Source organism: Nycticebus coucang, chromosome 2 (assembly GCF_027406575.1).
Source record: "Nycticebus coucang isolate mNycCou1 chromosome 2, mNycCou1.pri, whole genome shotgun sequence".
Classification (NCBI taxonomy): Eukaryota; Metazoa; Chordata; class Mammalia; order Primates; family Lorisidae; genus Nycticebus; species Nycticebus coucang.
In genome coordinates, this window is record NC_069781.1 from 132,814,600 (window position 1) to 132,831,249 (window position 16,650).

The 16,650-nt window shown below is 53.3% G+C and overlaps 1 protein-coding gene across 1 annotated transcript; it reads right to left on the minus strand.

Annotated features, from left to right (window-relative positions):
- Positions 1 to 780: 780 nt before the first annotated feature.
- IDH2 (isocitrate dehydrogenase (NADP(+)) 2) lies at positions 781 to 15,710 on the minus strand. Its single transcript, XM_053581899.1, has 11 exons — positions 15,540 to 15,710; positions 7,296 to 7,387; positions 6,344 to 6,509; positions 4,853 to 5,013; positions 4,630 to 4,773; positions 4,135 to 4,271; positions 3,844 to 3,995; positions 1,951 to 2,063; positions 1,709 to 1,806; positions 1,548 to 1,640; positions 781 to 1,113 (listed from the first exon to the last, which is right to left on the minus strand). The coding sequence occupies exons 1-11, from the start codon at positions 15,652 to 15,654 to the stop codon at positions 1,026 to 1,028; spliced, it is 1,359 nt and encodes a 452-aa protein (XP_053437874.1). The 5' UTR covers positions 15,655 to 15,710; the 3' UTR covers positions 781 to 1,025.
- Between the last annotated feature and the right edge of the window lie 940 nt (positions 15,711 to 16,650).

Genomic DNA, 16,650 nt, shown 5'->3' on the forward strand with positions numbered 1-16,650 from the left:
AGCTTCTTTCCCCAACTTTTGGGGAACTGGCCCTCACATCCCACTACAAGGAACTCCCAACAAGGCCTCTTGGCTCCACACTGCAGGAGTCCCTCTCCAGGGCACTGGGGAAGGCTGAGACCATCCTCTGTATGGGAGTGGCCACCTGTAGGGTCCGAGGACACAGTCAGCTCCTGATGCCAGCAGAGGCTTCCAAGGCTATATTGGAGCAGCTGCCAGCCCTGTGCTAGTGACAGGCAAGAGGAGGCAGCACCCCACTTTTCCCACAGCCCTGGGAGCCTGAGGGAGAGGGAGGGGCTGCTGGTGTGGGCAGGGGCTAGAGCTCCTGAGGAGCCAGGGAGTCCCCCCAGTGTTCAGAAAAAGGATGTCTTAAAGACTCAACAGCTCTCCCCTGGGATGTTTCAGCACCAGAAAGAGGACAGTCATTTAAATTGAATGTATGTAGTGTAAGGGCAACTTTTTATAACTTTACAGTTTGGCCAAAGGGTGGTGAAAATTAATGTAAGTCTGGGGACCATCAGCCAAGACAACAGGGAGGCCCTATTTACACAGGCCAGTGAGGAAGATGCTAGGAGGACCTGTTCTATCCACCAGGATCCATCGGGAATTGACAGGATCCCAAAATGGAGAACTGGATTAGAAACCAGATCATGCTAGCAAATCCCAAGGAATCCACAAGCCTGTACCCCCTGAGTCCTGGGTGCACTGGTCTATCTCTGATGGGACCTCTGCCTTGGTCCTCCCTGCCTCCTTCCTCTCAGGGACAAACACAGCAGACGGTTTTGTGAAGAGCTTTTTAGTAACTAAACATGGCACCATGTGTTCAAGGCAGTATAAATTATAGTACGCAAGACACTGGCGACTGAGGTAAAACACACCATTCAGGCCTCATGTCACCATGAGGGAAACACACATACACTTTTAAAAACATCTTGGTTATAAAAAGTGTCCTCCAGAAAGGCTTCAACCTCCACCGAGTCAAGAGGACCTACAGGCTATGTGACTCCGGCCTGGCCATGCCTCCCCTACTGCCTGCCCAGGGCTCTGTCCAGGTTGGACTTGATGGTGTCCAGGAAGTCTGAGGTGTTCAGGAAGTGTTCATTCAGCTTCACACTGCAGAGAGAACCCCGCACACGTCAGGGGCGGCCCTAGGCCTCACCGCCAGGACCGACCAGGCCCTTCCAGGGTACAGCCACACCTAGACATCAGGACAGCCTCCTCAGGCTGCCCAGGTTACAGGTCTAGGGTTACCCACATCTCTGGGGCCTGTCCCTTCCAGGTGACAGGAGCATGGAAACAAGCTCTTCTGGTAGGAGTCTGGGAGGAACTAAAGGAACCCAGAGCAGCCAGCGCCAGAAACAGGGACCAGCTCACTGGGCCTGGTCTGGAGGCTTGGCCTGAGCCATCCCTAAGGGCTGTCACCCTGCCTTGCCCCAAGATCCTGGCAAAGCCAAGCTGATTCACAAGTAGACTCTAGGAGGAGTCCCCAGCTTTTTTTCATCCAGCCTGAGTTCCGACCACCCTGCACCCCACCCTAGGCCACGCACTTGCTGAGACCATGAATGCAGCCTGCCAGGTCCTTGGTCATGGCTCCACTCTCCACCGTCTCCACACACACTTTCTCCAGGGTCTGGGCAAACCTGCAGAGACAGGGCAAGTGAGGCCCCGCTGAGCATGATGAGGCTCAGGACTCTCCCTCGGCACTCACCTGACGAGGTCCTGGTTCCCATCCAGCTTCCCCCGGTGTTCCAGGCCACGCGTCCATGCAAAGATGCTGGCAATGGGGTTGGTGCTGGTAGGCCGGCCCTGGAGACAGGTGAGACGGTTGGGGGTCAAGCCAGCTAGCGAGGAGGCTGCCCAACATGGGTGCCACCCCACACACCGGTCTGGCTGTCCTCCCAAGCCTCTGGAGATAGAGAGGCTTCCTGCCACCATATACCTCACACTCACCTTCTGGTGCTCCCTATAGTGGCGAGTAACTGTCCCATGAGCAGCCTCGGCCTCAATGGTCTTCCCATCGGGGCAGACCAGCACAGATGTCATCAGACCAAGAGAGCCAAAGCCTGTAGAGCAGAAAGGCTTCCTCTTGCTGCTGACCCTCCACCCTCTCCACCCGCGTGGGCCACTAGCCCTCCCCCACTATAACTGAAGGACGGCACAGAGCAGGGGACCTAGAGGGTTGCACCTCTAGCAAATGAACATGCCCCTGTCCCACCTGCAGGCACCTCTGGGCCTGAAGCCTGACTGAGCCCTAGAGCCTCCCAGAGCCCCCATTTGGCCCCGCCCCAACCTGTCGCAGGACCTGGGAGCTCGTCCAGGCAGAAAAACAAGAGCTGCTGCCCTTCCTGGCTAACCCCCCTGCTGCCACTCCTTCAACCCAGGCTCAGGCTCTGCAGTTCATTTCCAAATGCAGACGTCAACTCTGGGACTTCAGAAGCCCTATAGCATCAAAACAAGGATGGCAGAGGCCCAAAGAAGAAAAAGTGGACAACTTCCTTTTTTATTATTTTTTTGAGACAGAGTCGCCCTTGGTGGAATATCATAGCCTCTGCCTAGGTCATAACAACCTCAAACTCCTGGGCTCAAGCCTCCTGAGTAGGCTGGGACAATGGGCACCCACCACTACACCTAGCTAGTTTTTCTATTTTTAGAAGAGATGGGGTCTCACTCTTGATTGGGCTGGTCTTGATCTCCTAAGCTCAAGGGAATCTCCTGACTCAGCCTCCCAAAGTGAAAGTGGACAAACTTCCATAGAAAATGGTTTGTCAGCTTGGCACCATAGCACAGTGGTTACAGCGCCAACCATATGCACTGAGGCTGGCAGGTTCGAACCCAGCCCAGGTGAGCTAAACAACAATGACAACTGCAACAAAAAAATAGCTGGGCATTGTGGCGGGTGCCAGTAGTCCCAGCTACTTGGGAGGCTGAAGCAAAAGAATCACTTAAGCCCGAGTTTGAGGTTGCTCTGATGCCATGGCACTCTACCAAAGGCAACAAAATAAGACTGTCTAAAACAAAAGAAAAGAAAGAAAACAGTTTGTCTAAGAATTTTTGTTGATTCTCCCTTTTACTTGGACCTTCAGAGTCACCAACTGCTTATGCACTTAAGGTTAATTTTCATGCCTTTTTCTCATCTGCTATAGCCTTTCACCCTTCCATCCGAGATGGGAACGTCCTGGTGAGAGGGTCCCCACTGAAATCTTTCATAGTGTCCACAACATGCTGGGCTTCCCTCTCCCTCCCTCCTGTGCCTTCTGCAGCCTTAGCTTTCTCCTTCTTGTTCTCCTACCCTGGGGTGTTTCCCACGCCCACCACCTTTCCTGTCCTGTTTCCAATACAATTAAGCCACTTCTCCCTGTCCTCTAACGGCCTCACCCATGCTTTCTGTTGCAGTCCAGTCTGTCTCTCGGACATTCTGGGGCCTGGGGCTTTGCTATCTTCCCCGACACCCTCCTACATCCATTACGTTTACTGTGCAAGAAGCACTTCCCGCAATTTAAAGTACTTCCCAGACCTACTTGATTCCACCTTCCTACTGGAGTCAAACACAGTCACATGGCTCTTCGGGGTCAGGACAACCTCAGGCTGACAACCTGGCCCCTCCATGAGTTCCTGAGCCCTCCATTCCCTCTAAGGGCAGCCTCAGCAATACACCCGTCCAAACCCAGTTTGCAGTGCTCCCTCACTCGGATGCCAGGGAGCTCCTCCCTGCTGTCCTCAGGGGCCATGCGACATGTCCTGCTGCTGTGCTAGAGAAGTCTTCAACCAAAAGAGTATGAAACACCCCTGAGCCAGAGAAGGATAGCCGTCTGTCCCACCAGGAGCCAGGCCCTCCCTGCGCACCCTGAGCCAGGATGTCTGACTGCACGTCTCCATCATAGTTCTTGCAGGCCCACACGAAACCGCCTGAAGACTTGAGGACCTGGGCCACCATGTCATCAATGAGCCGGTGCTCATACCAGATCTTGTTTTTGTCGAAGTCAGTCTTATAGTGCCTGGGAGGAAAGGGGGCCTGTGTGGGAGAGGGCAGGAGGCTGACAGGGTAGGGATCCCTCCCTGAGCCCTAAGCATAGTAGGGACAATGTGGGGGAAGCTGTGCAGTCTGTGGGGAGCAGCAGCGGAAGCAGCTGTTACTTGTCAAAGATCTCCTGGAAGATGTCCTTAAAGCGTCCGTCATAGGCCTTCAGAATGGTGTTCTTGGTGCTCATGTACAGTGGCCACTTCTTCTGGATGGCGTACTGGAAGCAGCTGTGTGCAAAGCCTGAGATGGACTGCAGAGGGAGAGAAACCTGGCATGGCCCCCCAGCCTAGGGGCTGCCTCCTACCCCCTCCCCCTTGTCTCCCAAGCTGGGCCCAGACCCCCAGGAAGGCTCTCAGGCAGACACCATGCTGCTTCTGCTGCCCAGTGTCTCCTCCCTAATTCTCGGAGCAAGCAGGCCCAGCTCTGGTTTGGAAAGCACCTCCCCCTCCCCAGTTCACAGGTTACATAGCAAGGCATAGCTAATTCCCCCACCCCACTCTCTTCCTGCCAGGGCTGTGTCCCTAGCTCGCCCAACTAAGCCCTCCACCCCAGGGCCTCAGTGATTGGCTCAGAGGTGGTCATGTGACCCAGGCTGGGGCGGTCCACACCTCGTCTGTATTGTACATGCCCATGCCTACGCCGCCCGCCGGGAAGTTGTACACCTCCCATTCCTTGGCACCGCTGCCATCCTTCGGAGTGAAGACCATCTTGAACGTGCCAGCACGGTCAGCCACGAAGTCTGTGGCCTTGTACTGCAGAGACAGGAGATGGCTTGGGCCATGACTCTGCTGGGGGCCCAAACCAAGGGCCCCCGCCTCTCCCCAGGCCTACCTGGTCGCCATGGGCGTGCCTGCCAATGGTGATGGGCTTGGTCCAGCCAGGGACGAGGCGGGGGATGTTTTTGCAGATGATGGGCTCGCGGAAGACAGTGCCCCCAAGGATGTTCCGGATGGTTCCATTGGGACTTTTCCACATCTTCTTCAGTTTGAACTCTGTGAGGACAGAGACAAAGCGGGCCATGTCGGCCACTTCAGAACTCAAACCCCAAGCAACAAGACATCTAGGCAGGGACCCTAAACATCACCCCCAAAGAAGTGGCAGAGTCCAGAGCGTAAGCATGTGGGCACAGGAAGCCGCCAGTTCTGTGTGGCTACACGAGTGGGTTAACCTGAGCTGTAAGGGAAACTCTGGCCAAAATCCTAGACCATGAGCTGTTGTGAGGACTCAGTGAGCTGCGGGTAACGGGCCTGGATCAGGGCCTGACAGAGGCAAGTGCCCCTCAGCTATTTTCATTCCCACAGTCACTAAGTCCAAGGGAAGTCCATGAGCCTGAGGGCCTTGGCCTCACTGCAGATGCCCTGATTCCAGCCCCACATCAGTAAGTTTCTGAGACTATGACTCTCTACTTCCTCATCCACAAAATGGAGACACACACATCCCAGAATCAGGTGAAATGAAAGAAAATGTGACTAGAGCCCAGCACCAAGATGAGTCCATTACTTCCCAGCCAGGCACGACTGAGCAGCATGGAGGTGGGGGAGGGAACCTAGGGTTTGCAGGTGTGTTCTGAAAGCTTCCTTCTGGCCCCTTACACTGCAAGAAAGGGACAGAACTCAGAAATCCCCCCAAGAACACTTTCCTGAATTATCCCAACCTGGCCCCTTTATCCACACACTGATGCCATTTTCTGGAACCCTTGGGAGCAGCCCCAGAACCCGGGACTGGCAGCCAGTCCAGCTCAGTTGGGGCACCTCTCAGAGACATGCCCACCAGGCAGGGCAGACCCACAGTGCCAGTGCAGTGGCAGGAGGGCGTTAGTGACATCCTCTGAAGGGCCTGACATATGCCCTCCCCTCCACAGCCTCAGTAAACCTGCCTGCAAAACAGCCTGGGGGCCAGAGGGATGGGGTCCCAAGGAAGCCATTGTCACTGTGAGGGCATCAGGGCTACCTTCTTCCCCCCTCCTTCTCCTCATCTCTGATGACACCTACCGCCAGTCAGAGCCACACAGCATAGCAAAAACTCCACTGGCCTGGCACTTCCACTCTGCCACACCCTCCCCATGGAAACTGAGGTCACCCCTTACTCACACCTCCCCCAGCCTGGTCTGTAATGACCTCTCAAGCCCCTTGCCTACTGCATTCACTGAAGACTGGGGTCACCTCACAATACCTGCCCCATAGATGCACACTCAAGTGAAAGCTTCAGCACCAGAGGCTCCCAACCACCCAATCCCTAGGTTGGGGGACACGGCCAGCCTCACCAACACCAGTCTGGAGAGCCTGTGGACCGCCCCAGGCCACCACCCCTATGCCCTCACACCTTCCACACGGGCCTCATCAGGGGTGATGGTGGCACACTTGACAGCCACATGGTACTTCTGGGTGGCCAATGCAGAGTCGATGGTGACCTGGTCGTTGGTCTGGTCACGATTTGGGAGCCCAAGGTCAAAATACTTGAGCTGGACATCCACATGGGGCAGAATGAGCTGAGGACAGAGGGCCAGAGCAAGGCTTCAGCTCAGATGGCTGTGACTTGGAGACAGGATGTCAAGGGGCAGGAGAAGTCTGCAGGCCATGGCAGGGGACACCCAGTCAGGACAGGGATGAGGGGGGACCAGCAAAGGGTATGTCAGAGGACTAGGCTCTGACACTCTTCAGCAGGATCTAACCACTGCTGGGGCTTGAGAGAGGTCAGCAGACCAGGCTGCAGCTCTTCCCAGGGCTCTTCCCCATATGACTGTCTGCCCCCCACCAAGGCCACCAAGTCAGCTGAACCCCAGCCCCAAGGGCATTCAGGTTTCTCTGTGCAATGGGTCTCCTCTCCTCCTCCAAGTGCTCTGAGACCTTTCTGGTCAGGAGCGGTGCTGCCTGGCCTTCCCCTCACTTGGATAACAGAGACACTGTGCATGTCCAGACACAGCAGTTTTGGATAAACCCAGAAGCCACCCTGGGACCATCCGCTGTGGTAGCCACGGCTGCAGGCTGCACCGCAGCCAATTCCCAGGCCCTGCTCCCTTTCACTTCTTCTCGAGGAAGCGCGGTGGAAGGGGGAACTAGATAGGTGTGCCATGGGCATGCTGGCCTTGCCGCTGCTCAAGCCTGGCAGAATGTGCAGGCTGCTCAGGACACCCCTGCCAGGAATGGTCCAGGTACAAAAGAAGGGTGAAAAGAAGCAGAGAAACAGGGCTGCCCCTGCCTGTCAGGGGGCCAGGAAGACCTCATGTGTCTGGCCAGCCCTTCTGGAGGGCCTCCCACTCCCAGAGGGCTGATACCTTTTCCTTGATGAACTGCCAGATAATGCGGGTCATCTCATCCCCGTCCATCTCCACCACCGGCTTTGCCACGTTGATCCTCTTGTCAGCATCTAGAATCGAGGACACAGGATGCATTGTACTCCTGGGAAGTGGGAGGGGGCCTCCCCCAGCTAAACCTGCCCTTCACCAAGGGGGGAACCTGTAGACAGCCGAGCTCCAGCTGCTCAGTATCCTGGAGTCCACTTCCCTATCTACAGACGCAGCTCCCTGACTGCCCAGGGGCCCAGGATCCCCCTTAGAGTATAGCTGGGTAGAACTTGCCAGAAAGATGCCCAGCCCACCCTTTGTGGGGGCGGGGCCCATCTGGTCAGTCAATCCTCTCTCTTAGAATCTGTAGGACACCAGCACTGAGAAAGGCAGCTGGCCAGGGCTGCCTGGCCCAGCATCAAGTCAGAGGCAAGGGCGTCTAAGGGCTCCTTGGCCTGGTTCCTCAGCTTCTCCTTTTGTTCAAGACTCAGTTCTTTATTTTATTTATATATTTATTTTATTTTTTTTATTGTTGGGGATTCATTGAGGGTACAATAAGCCAGGTTACACTGATTGCATTTGTTAGGTAAAGTCCCTCAAGACTCAGTTCTTTATAGTTTTCCTTGCAATTCTATGAGCTATCCTATGTCCTTCCAATAACATCCTCTCAAAGTGAGCCAGTCACTCACTCTGTCTGGAGGAGGTATACGTACAGAGACAGGAACTAAGTGTCCACCAGGCACCCAACAGCATGGACAGACAAGGACCAAGTGCTCACCATGTGCCCAGCAGTATACAACCCTTTACATATGTGATTCCATTGAATCCCCAAAACAACCCCACAAAGAGGTTAAATGAAGAAACAGAGGCTCAGAGGCTCAGGTTACCAGCTTACCATCCAAGGTTGCAGACCTTAAAACAGCAGAGACAGGAAGACTCTGGCCCTGCTGAATGGCACAGGCAGACTCATGGCACCTGGGAACGGAACTCAGGATGCCGATCCAAGCTAGCTTAGGAAGTGAACTCAAGGGCGGTGCCTGTGGCTCAGTGGGTAGGGCACCAGCCTCATATACCAAGGGTGACGGGTTTGAACCTGGCCCCAACCAGCTAAAACAGCACTGGCAACTGCAACAAAAATAGCCAGGTGTTGTTGCGAGTGCCTGTGGTCCCAGGTACTTGGGAGGCCGAGGCAAGTTAATTTGAATAGAGCTGATCAAATTTGTTAAAAAAAAAAAAAAAAAATTGAACCTGTCATAATCAGGAGGTCAGATAGACCCAATTGCAGGGTTCAACCTCAACCTGGGCTCTGCTATTCTGGGCTTCAAGCAAGTGCAAGCATGGATGCCACACCTCTGTAGGGTGGGGGTTCAAGGTCAGGATCCCAGCCCTGGTGTGCCTGCAGGTGTCAACTCTCAGAGACCCTAGGACATACTTACTCACCAACCAGATGCCTAAATCACCATAGTCTTGCCCTCAGGTGAGGTGTAGGGAAACCCACAGGTAGGAGAGCAGCGGCTGTCAGGGAGAAGACCTCTGCAGAACAAACTTTCTTTTTTTTTTTTTTTTTTGGTAGAGACAGAGTCTCACTTTATGGCCCTCGGTACAGTGCCATGGCATCACACAGCTCACAGCAACCTCCAACTCCTGGGCTTAAGCGATTCTCTTGCCTCAGCCTCCCGAGTAGCTGGGACTACAGGCGCCCGCCACAACGCCCGGCTATTTTTTGGTTGCAGTTTTAGCTGGGGCCGGGTTTGAACCCGCCACCCTCAGTATATGGGGCCGGCGCCTTACCGACTGAGCCAAAGGTGCCGCCCAGAACAAACTTTCTAGTGGGGCTGAGGACAGCAACTCAAGCAGACTTGTTCTGTTTGAACCAGGTAAGAGTTTTTTTTAATAATATTAATTTAAAAATCAGGAGAGTTCAACAACAATAAAACAAACAACCTAATTAATAAATGGGCAAGGCAGCAGGCATAGAAGCTCATGCCTATAATCCCAGCACTCTGAGAGACTGAGGCAGGTCTGTCACTTGAGCTCTGGAGTTTGAGACCAGCCTGAGCAAAAGTGAGACCCCGTCTCTACTAAAAATAGAAAAACTAGCTGGGCATGGTGGCAGGTGCCTATAATTCTAGCTACTCAGGAGGCTAAGGCAAGGGGATAGATCAAGCCCAAGAGTTTGAGGTTGCTGTGAGCTACGATGCCACGGCACTCTACCCAGGATGACAGAGACTCTGTCTCAAAAAACAAACAACAACAACAAAAAAAAAAAACAAAAACCACCAAATAATGATGAGAGTGTAGAGCACTAGAACCCTTCTGCACTGTTGGTGGGAATGTAAAATGATGCAGCTGCTATGGAAAACAGTATGGAAAAAAGCAAACAGAACTGCTATGTGACCCAGCAATTTCCCCACTGGATATATGCCCCAAACAACGGAAAGCAGCGTCTCAAAGAGATGAATGTACACCCACGTTCACACCTGCAACTCAAGCATCCTTCTACAGATGAATGGATAAACAAAATGTGGTACAGATCCCCTTACCCAAGGTCCCACTTTCCTAGATTTGTTCCCTGCAGTGTCACTTATCCATGGTTAACCACAGTCTGAAAGAGGTGAGTACAGTACAATAAGATATTACAGTATACTGGGCGGCGCCTGTGGCTCAGGGGGTAGGGCGCCAGCCCCATATACCGAGGGTGGCGGGTTCAAACCCGGTCCCAGCCAAAACGCAACAAAAAATAGCCAGGCGTTGTGGTGGGCGTCTGTGGTCCCAGCTACTTGGGAGGGTGAGGCAAGAGAATCACCTAAGCCCAGGATTTGGAGATTGCTGTGAGCTGTGATGCTATGGCACTCCACCAAGGATGATAAAGTGAGACTCTGTCTCTACAAAAAAAAAAAGATATTACAGTATATTATTATAATTGTTGTACTAATGTTTTATTATTAGTTGTTACTATTAATCTCTTAATATTCCTAATGTATAAACTAAATTTTTTTTTTTTTGTTACCCTGGTAGAGTGCCAAGGCCTCATAGTAGCTCACAGCAACGTCAGTCTCTTGGGCTCGAGGGATCCTGCCTCAGCCTCCCAAGTAGCAAGAACTACAAGCACCTACCGCAATGCCTGGCTGGTTTGTTTTTTTTTTTTTTTTTGGGAGACAAAGTCTCACTATGTCACCCTTGGTAGAGTGCCATGGCATCACAGCTCACAACAACCTCAAACTCTTGGGCTTAAGCGATTTTCTTGCCTCAGCCTCCTGAATAGCTGGGAGTACAGACACCCGCCACAACACCCAGCTATTTTTTTTTTTTGCTTGCAGTTGTCATAGTTGTTTAGCTGGTCCGGGCTGGGCTTGAACCCGCCAGCCTCAGTGCAGGTGGCTGGAGCCATAACCAGTGCCATAACCGCTGTGCTATGGGTGCGAAGATGTTTTCTTTCTTTCTTTCTTTCTTTTTTTGGAGACAGAACCTCAAGCTGGTGCCCTGGGTAGAGTGCCATTGCATCACAGCTCACAGCAACCTCCAGCTCCTGGGCTTAAGCGATTCTCTTGCCTCAGCCTCCCAAGTAGCTGGGACTATAGGAACCCGCCACAACACCCAGCTATTTTGTTGTTGCAGTTGTCATTGTTGTTTAGCAGGCCCAGGACAAGTTCTTGAACCCACTAGCCTCAGTGTATATGGCCAGCACCCTAACCACTGAGTTACAGGTGCCTAGCCCAACATGATGAACTTTGAAGACATTATGTCCAATGAAACAAGCCAGTCAGAAAAGACAACTGTGTAATCCTACTCACATGACACATGAGGTACCTAGAATCCTCAGATTCATAGAAACAGAAAGTAGAAACAGGGCGGCGCCTGTGGCTCAGTGAGTAGGGTGCCAGCCCCATATGCCAAGGGTGGTGGGTTCAAACCCAGCCCCGGCCAAACTGCAACAACAACAAAAAAAAAAATAGCTGGGCATTGTGGCGGATGCCTGTAGTCCCAGCTGCTCCGGAGGCTGAGGCAAGAGAATCGCATAAGCCCAAGAGCTGGAGGTTGCTGTGAACCGTGTGACACCACAGCACTCTACCGAGGGCAATAAAGTGAGACTCTGTCTCTACAAAAAAAAAAAAAAAAGTAGAAACAAAGTTGCCAGAAACTGAGGAGAGGAGAAATGGGAAGTTGTTAGATAGTAACAGAGTTTCAGTTTTGAAAGAAGAAAAACAGGATAGGAGGTGGTAACTGGGATGGGAGGTGGCAACTGCTGCACAACAGCATGGATGTCCTTAACACTACTGAACTGTACCGTGAAAAATGGCTAAGACAGTAAATTCTGTTATTTTTTTTACCAAAATAATAAATAACTATAATAAAAATTTAAACCAATCAAAAAAATCAGGTGGTTTTACATACAAATCAAGATATGCTACAGACACCCACAGCAAGAACAGGCTGGGATGGGGTGGCCTCTCCCCCACTCCAGGCCTGCCCTGTGCCCTCCAAAGTGCCTCTGGGCACCAGGATCTGAGGCCCCTGCCCACTGCTCAGCCTCTATGGTAGAGATGCCACCATGGACACAAATGGTGACGAGACCTAAAATATAAGCAGCAGCCTAACCCCCACCCCCCAATCTCCAGATGACACACCACACAGCACTGCTCCTGGAAAGAGGGCAGGTTGGAATTACACCAGTCCCAGTAGGCTCATGAGGCCAGCTCTTCCCTTTGAGGCTCCTAGCACCCAACACCTAATAAGGATTTCAAAACCCATCCCTGGCTTTGGAATCTGCTTGCTACTCCCAGCTGGAGGCAAACTGGTCCCCCCCTCAGGCAGCCTTGGGCCTCAAGCAAAAGCATCATCCTACTCTGTCAGCATGGTCCAGAGAAGGATCAGTAAGTCAGGAAAAGACCCCGATGCCCAGAGCTCGAGAAGGCAGGACAGCAGTTCTGGAAAAGATTCCAATATTTTTGTGGTGTCATCCTCCATGCCTCTCACACCCACATCCAAACTACTGAAATTTCTTATGGGCTCGTTCCTTCAAAATACACCCAGAATCTACCACTTCTCACCACCTCCAGTGCCACTATCCAGGTCCAAACTACCCCCCTTCTCTCTCTCTCTCTCTTTTTTTTTTTTTGTTTTTTTTTGAGACAGAGCCTCAAGCTGTCATCCTGGGTAGAGTGCCATGGCATCACAGCTCACAGCAACCTCCAACTCCTGGGCTCAAGCGATTCTCCTGCCTCTGCCTCCCAAGTAGCTGGGACTACAGGCACCCGCCACAACACCCAGCTATTTCTTGGTTGCAGCCGTCATTGTTGTTTGGCAGGCCCGGGCTGGATCCGAACCCGCCAGCTCAGGTGTATGTGGCTGGAGCCTTAGCCACTTGAGCCACAGGCACCGAGCTGCCACCCCTTCTCTTGACAGATGCTGTCAATAGCTTCCTACCAGGTCCCTGAAGCCACACAAAAACATAAGTCAGTTCTTAACAATCCTCTTAATATCCTGCAAAGGTTCTCCTTTCACTTAGAGTAAAAGCCAAAGTCCTTAAAAACAGCCTGCCAGCCCTCCACAACCCCCACTGCTATACCTTATTCCTCTGCCACCCTCCATGGCACACGCAAAGCTGAGCTTGGCATCATCCCTCTGCTCCTCCATTATGGCCTTGGTACCTGTAGGTCCCTTGTCCCCTGTACCTAAGTAGCCCACTGCCTCCCCTTCAGCACTTCACTCACTGAGGTCCTTTCTGGTGCCCTTTCTAGACCTTCTCTATTTCTTGTCCTGAGTTCTGTGCTCATGCGCCACATTAGTCAACATCTGCCTTACTGTCTATCCTCCCCTTATGGGCAGGAATCTTTACTGGTATTATTCCCAGCTTTATCCTCAGCACCTTGCAAGTGTCTGGCACTACAGTAGGAGCTCGATGCATTTGTTAAAGGCATAAATGGAGGAAGGTCAGGTCAAGGACAACTTGGTCCTTGGTCAGGGCTGTCCTGCTTGGCATCCTGTTTCTATGAATGTGCTCCCTCCTCCCACTCTGGGATGTGCTGCCCCCACACGGGATGTGCACAGGTGGCATGCCTGCCTGGCAAGGGCTCCATGAGAAGCCTTCAACCCCTAATATTTACAATCTGCTGGTGTGCTTTCTTTCTTTCTTTTCTTTTCTTGCTTTCTTTTTTGGAGACAGAGTCTCACCTGTTGCAGTGGCATCACCACAGCTCGCTACAACCTCGAACTCCTGGCCTCAAACAATCCTTCCTCCTTGGCCTCCCAGAGTGCCAGGATTACAGGTGTGAGCTCCTGAGCCTGGCCTCTGCTGGTATTCTTAACATGGGTTTACTGAGTGTCAACCCCAAGAAGGCCACAGACCCTGGCTTCCTTCAATCAAAGAGCAGTTTCCAATACCTCATGTCCCAAATGGAATCAGCCCAAGAGGCCTCAACCTCACACAGAAGATGTGGATTTCCAGGGAGTTTTTCCCTCAATAACTACTGGGCCTAAACACAACCCCCCAAAACAGTTCTGGTGGAGTAGATGGGATCTTATCTGATGTGGCTGAAAGATCTGAAATTAAGTTTCTGAGCTCAGAGTGGAGTAAGGAGGGCTAGGCAGTAACCCTCCCAGTTCACAAAGCCTGCCTCTGCTTCCATAGTGGTTCGACTCAGTAGATCCACTAGCAGATGCTGGAGGCCTGTGCTGTTGCAAAGTAAGACGACGCATGTGGGAATCACCAGGCAGCAACACACAAGATTGTTTCAGCCAAAAAATATTCTTCCCTCGTCATCAATAGGAATGCCAAGCATTCCTTCTCTAGCCATGTTGCCAGGTAACAGACTGGCAGAGTCACCATATAGTCTAATATCCAAGCCCAAAGCCAAGCATTTTCCTGTTAATAACCACACCACACAGGGACTTCTGGAAGGACCAGCAACTGACTTTTTTTGTGTATCCAAATTCAGGCCCCAAAGGGGGCTTTGTTTTCTCGTTTGTGGATGGTTTTTGTTTCTTTTTTATTTTTAACCATCATGGGGGGTGGGAGGGTGGGAGAGAACTGGGGAATGCATCTAATTTCCACCATATTTTGGTATTTTGCTGAAGGTAGTGCATAGGGGAACCTTTGGGGCCTGGGCATTTAGAATCTTGGAGTTACAGGGCTGACCCCTCAGAGACTGATCCCTGAAGTACAAAAGCAGACATGCCCCTTTCTCCTCAGCAAAGAAGGTGGGGCTAGGATACCAGCTCTTTCTGTTCTCCCCCACCCCCTCCATCAGCTGCTCCCACACTCAGTTAACCATTACCTCCTCTGGCCAGGCTTATCTGGTGGGCCCCACCTCCTCTTGCTCACTCTCCTGGCTCTCCCCAAGGGGCTCCTGGCCAGGTCCAGGCCAAGATAGATAGAGGTTTCCCTGACAACAGGCATCTGACAGAGCCAACTGGACCTACATTGTTCCCTGCCTATTTTAGCTGGACTGGGAAGCCAGTGTGAGGGGCAGAGCAATGTCCACAAGCCAAGCAGAGTAGTTTTCACTGGGTAGGAAGGCTCAGGCCAAGTCCTGTCTGTCCCGACTGTCTTCTCTCCTAACCACGAAGCCAAGGGTACCCCAGAAGCTGTGGAAACGATTCTGGAAAATGACATTTTGTGTGGCTTGCCAGGTGTCCATGGCAGGTGAGCCAGATAGCCAGGGCATGGGCATGCTGGCAAGAAAGGCAGGTCAAGCCAAGGAGAGGGCCCAGGACGGAGCCCGAAGTGTACGAGGGCGAATGGGGGGGTGAGGGGGCAGCCAAATAAAAGGGAGAAATTAAAAAGGGCGCTCCTCCAGCTATCGCGTAAAAAGCTCCCAAAATAGCTGACGTGGGCGAGTAGAGGGCGCCCGGCTGAAAGGAAGGGGAAGCGGGTGCCCCCGCTCCGCCTTTGTCTGAGCCGGCGGCGCCGCGACCCTCCCTTCTCCAGGGGGTCGGGCAGGGTGCCCCGACCCTACCTTGGTGCGGGGGCGCGGGGCGGAGACGCCCATTAGGTACGGGATGCCCCCGAGCCCCCCTACCGGAATGCCTGGAGGCGCGGGGCCAGCAGTTGCCACCGTCCTTCAAGTCTCCACCCATGCGCCACGATGGCCCCGGAAACCCCAGCAGGGGAGCGCGGCGCGCGGCTGCCCGGCCCTCCGCGCCCGACCACGGCGTCCCCCGGCCGCAGCTTAGCTGGCCCTGCTCCCTGGCCCCAGCCGGGAGCCGCCACGTCGCGGCCCCTGTGGCACTCACAACGGCGTCGCGGCTGCTCCTGCGAGGCGGGAGTCGTCAGCACCGCCGGCGCCCAGGCTGGGCCCGAACCCGAGGCTCTGCAGAGCGAGCGTGCGACCCGCAGGTAGCCGGCCATCACGAGGTCAGAGCGCCACTGAGTCTCCCGCTGCTGGCCGCCGGAGCTGGCGGGCGCGGGCGCCCGGACGCCGAGGGGCGGGGCTGCAGGACCGTCGTCCCATTGGGTTGGCGGGGAGGGGCGGGGCTTCAGAGCCACCGCCCCATTGGCCCGGCGGGGAGGGGCGAGGCCGGCACCCGGCATCCCTAAACCCGCGCCTCCTTGGGCGCGCTTGAGCCGGTTCCGGCGGAGCTAGGGATGGTGCGGCCCGCCGATCTTGCGAGAGAGGACAAAGCTGAGGATTAGGGAACCGCTTGCGAGATGAGCGCTCTTCAAGATGTCACATTTATTTATTTATCTTTATGGAGACACATGTCTAGCTGGATAACCCAGGCTGGTTTCGAGCTCCTAGGCTCAAGCGACCCTCTCGCCGGGGCTTCCCAGTAGCTGGGACTACAGACCCACCGCACTTCTCAGGAGGACACTCCATTTAAACCAGGGTATCGGTTGCTGACACATTAGCTTAATCCGAAAGGCACGTATGAGCAAACCCTTGCATCCTTCTCGTCTTCCGAGCTGAACTCCAACGAGCATAAACCCGGGGGCGTTCTGCATTCTTGAACTAAGACCCGAGCAGTCTGATCTCAGCAGTCTGACCCGAGCAGAACAATCTCAGCAAGTATGTTCTTAGATCCACCTGGCACACATCGATTAGAGCTGACAGTTGTATTCCCTCTTCTGCTTCTTACTAGGTCAAGCTGCTAGTCCTCCAAGACCCTTGACATAGCCCCGGTTCGTTTTCTCCAGTGCCAAATGGGAATTATAGCAATAATAGAGCTGCCAGGAGACTTTGGTGAGATTATGTATGTAAATGAGGCACACCCTGGGCTCAACAATCACTACCCATATTGATCACATTCCAGGTGGGTGGTGGAGGGGTGAAGGGAAAACTTCCCTATACCCCTGGAAGGTTCGATGTAATTATGACAAAAAGCAGAATAGGAGAAAAAGCACACA

Bases quoted from the DNA above. Each gene is read 5' to 3' on its own strand.
- IDH2 (XM_053581899.1), bottom strand. From the start codon at position 15,654: ATGGCCGGCTACCTGCGGGTCGCACGCTCGCTCTGCAGAGCCTCGGGT. The intron at 7,388-15,539 runs GTGAGTGCCACA...CCTCGATTCTAG, and splicing joins GGAGCAGCCGCGACGCCGTT to ATGCTGACAAGAGGATCAAC. The intron at 1,641-1,708 runs GTGAGTGCCGAG...CTGTCTCTGCAG, and splicing joins GGGAACCAGGACCTCGTCAG to GTTTGCCCAGACCCTGGAGA.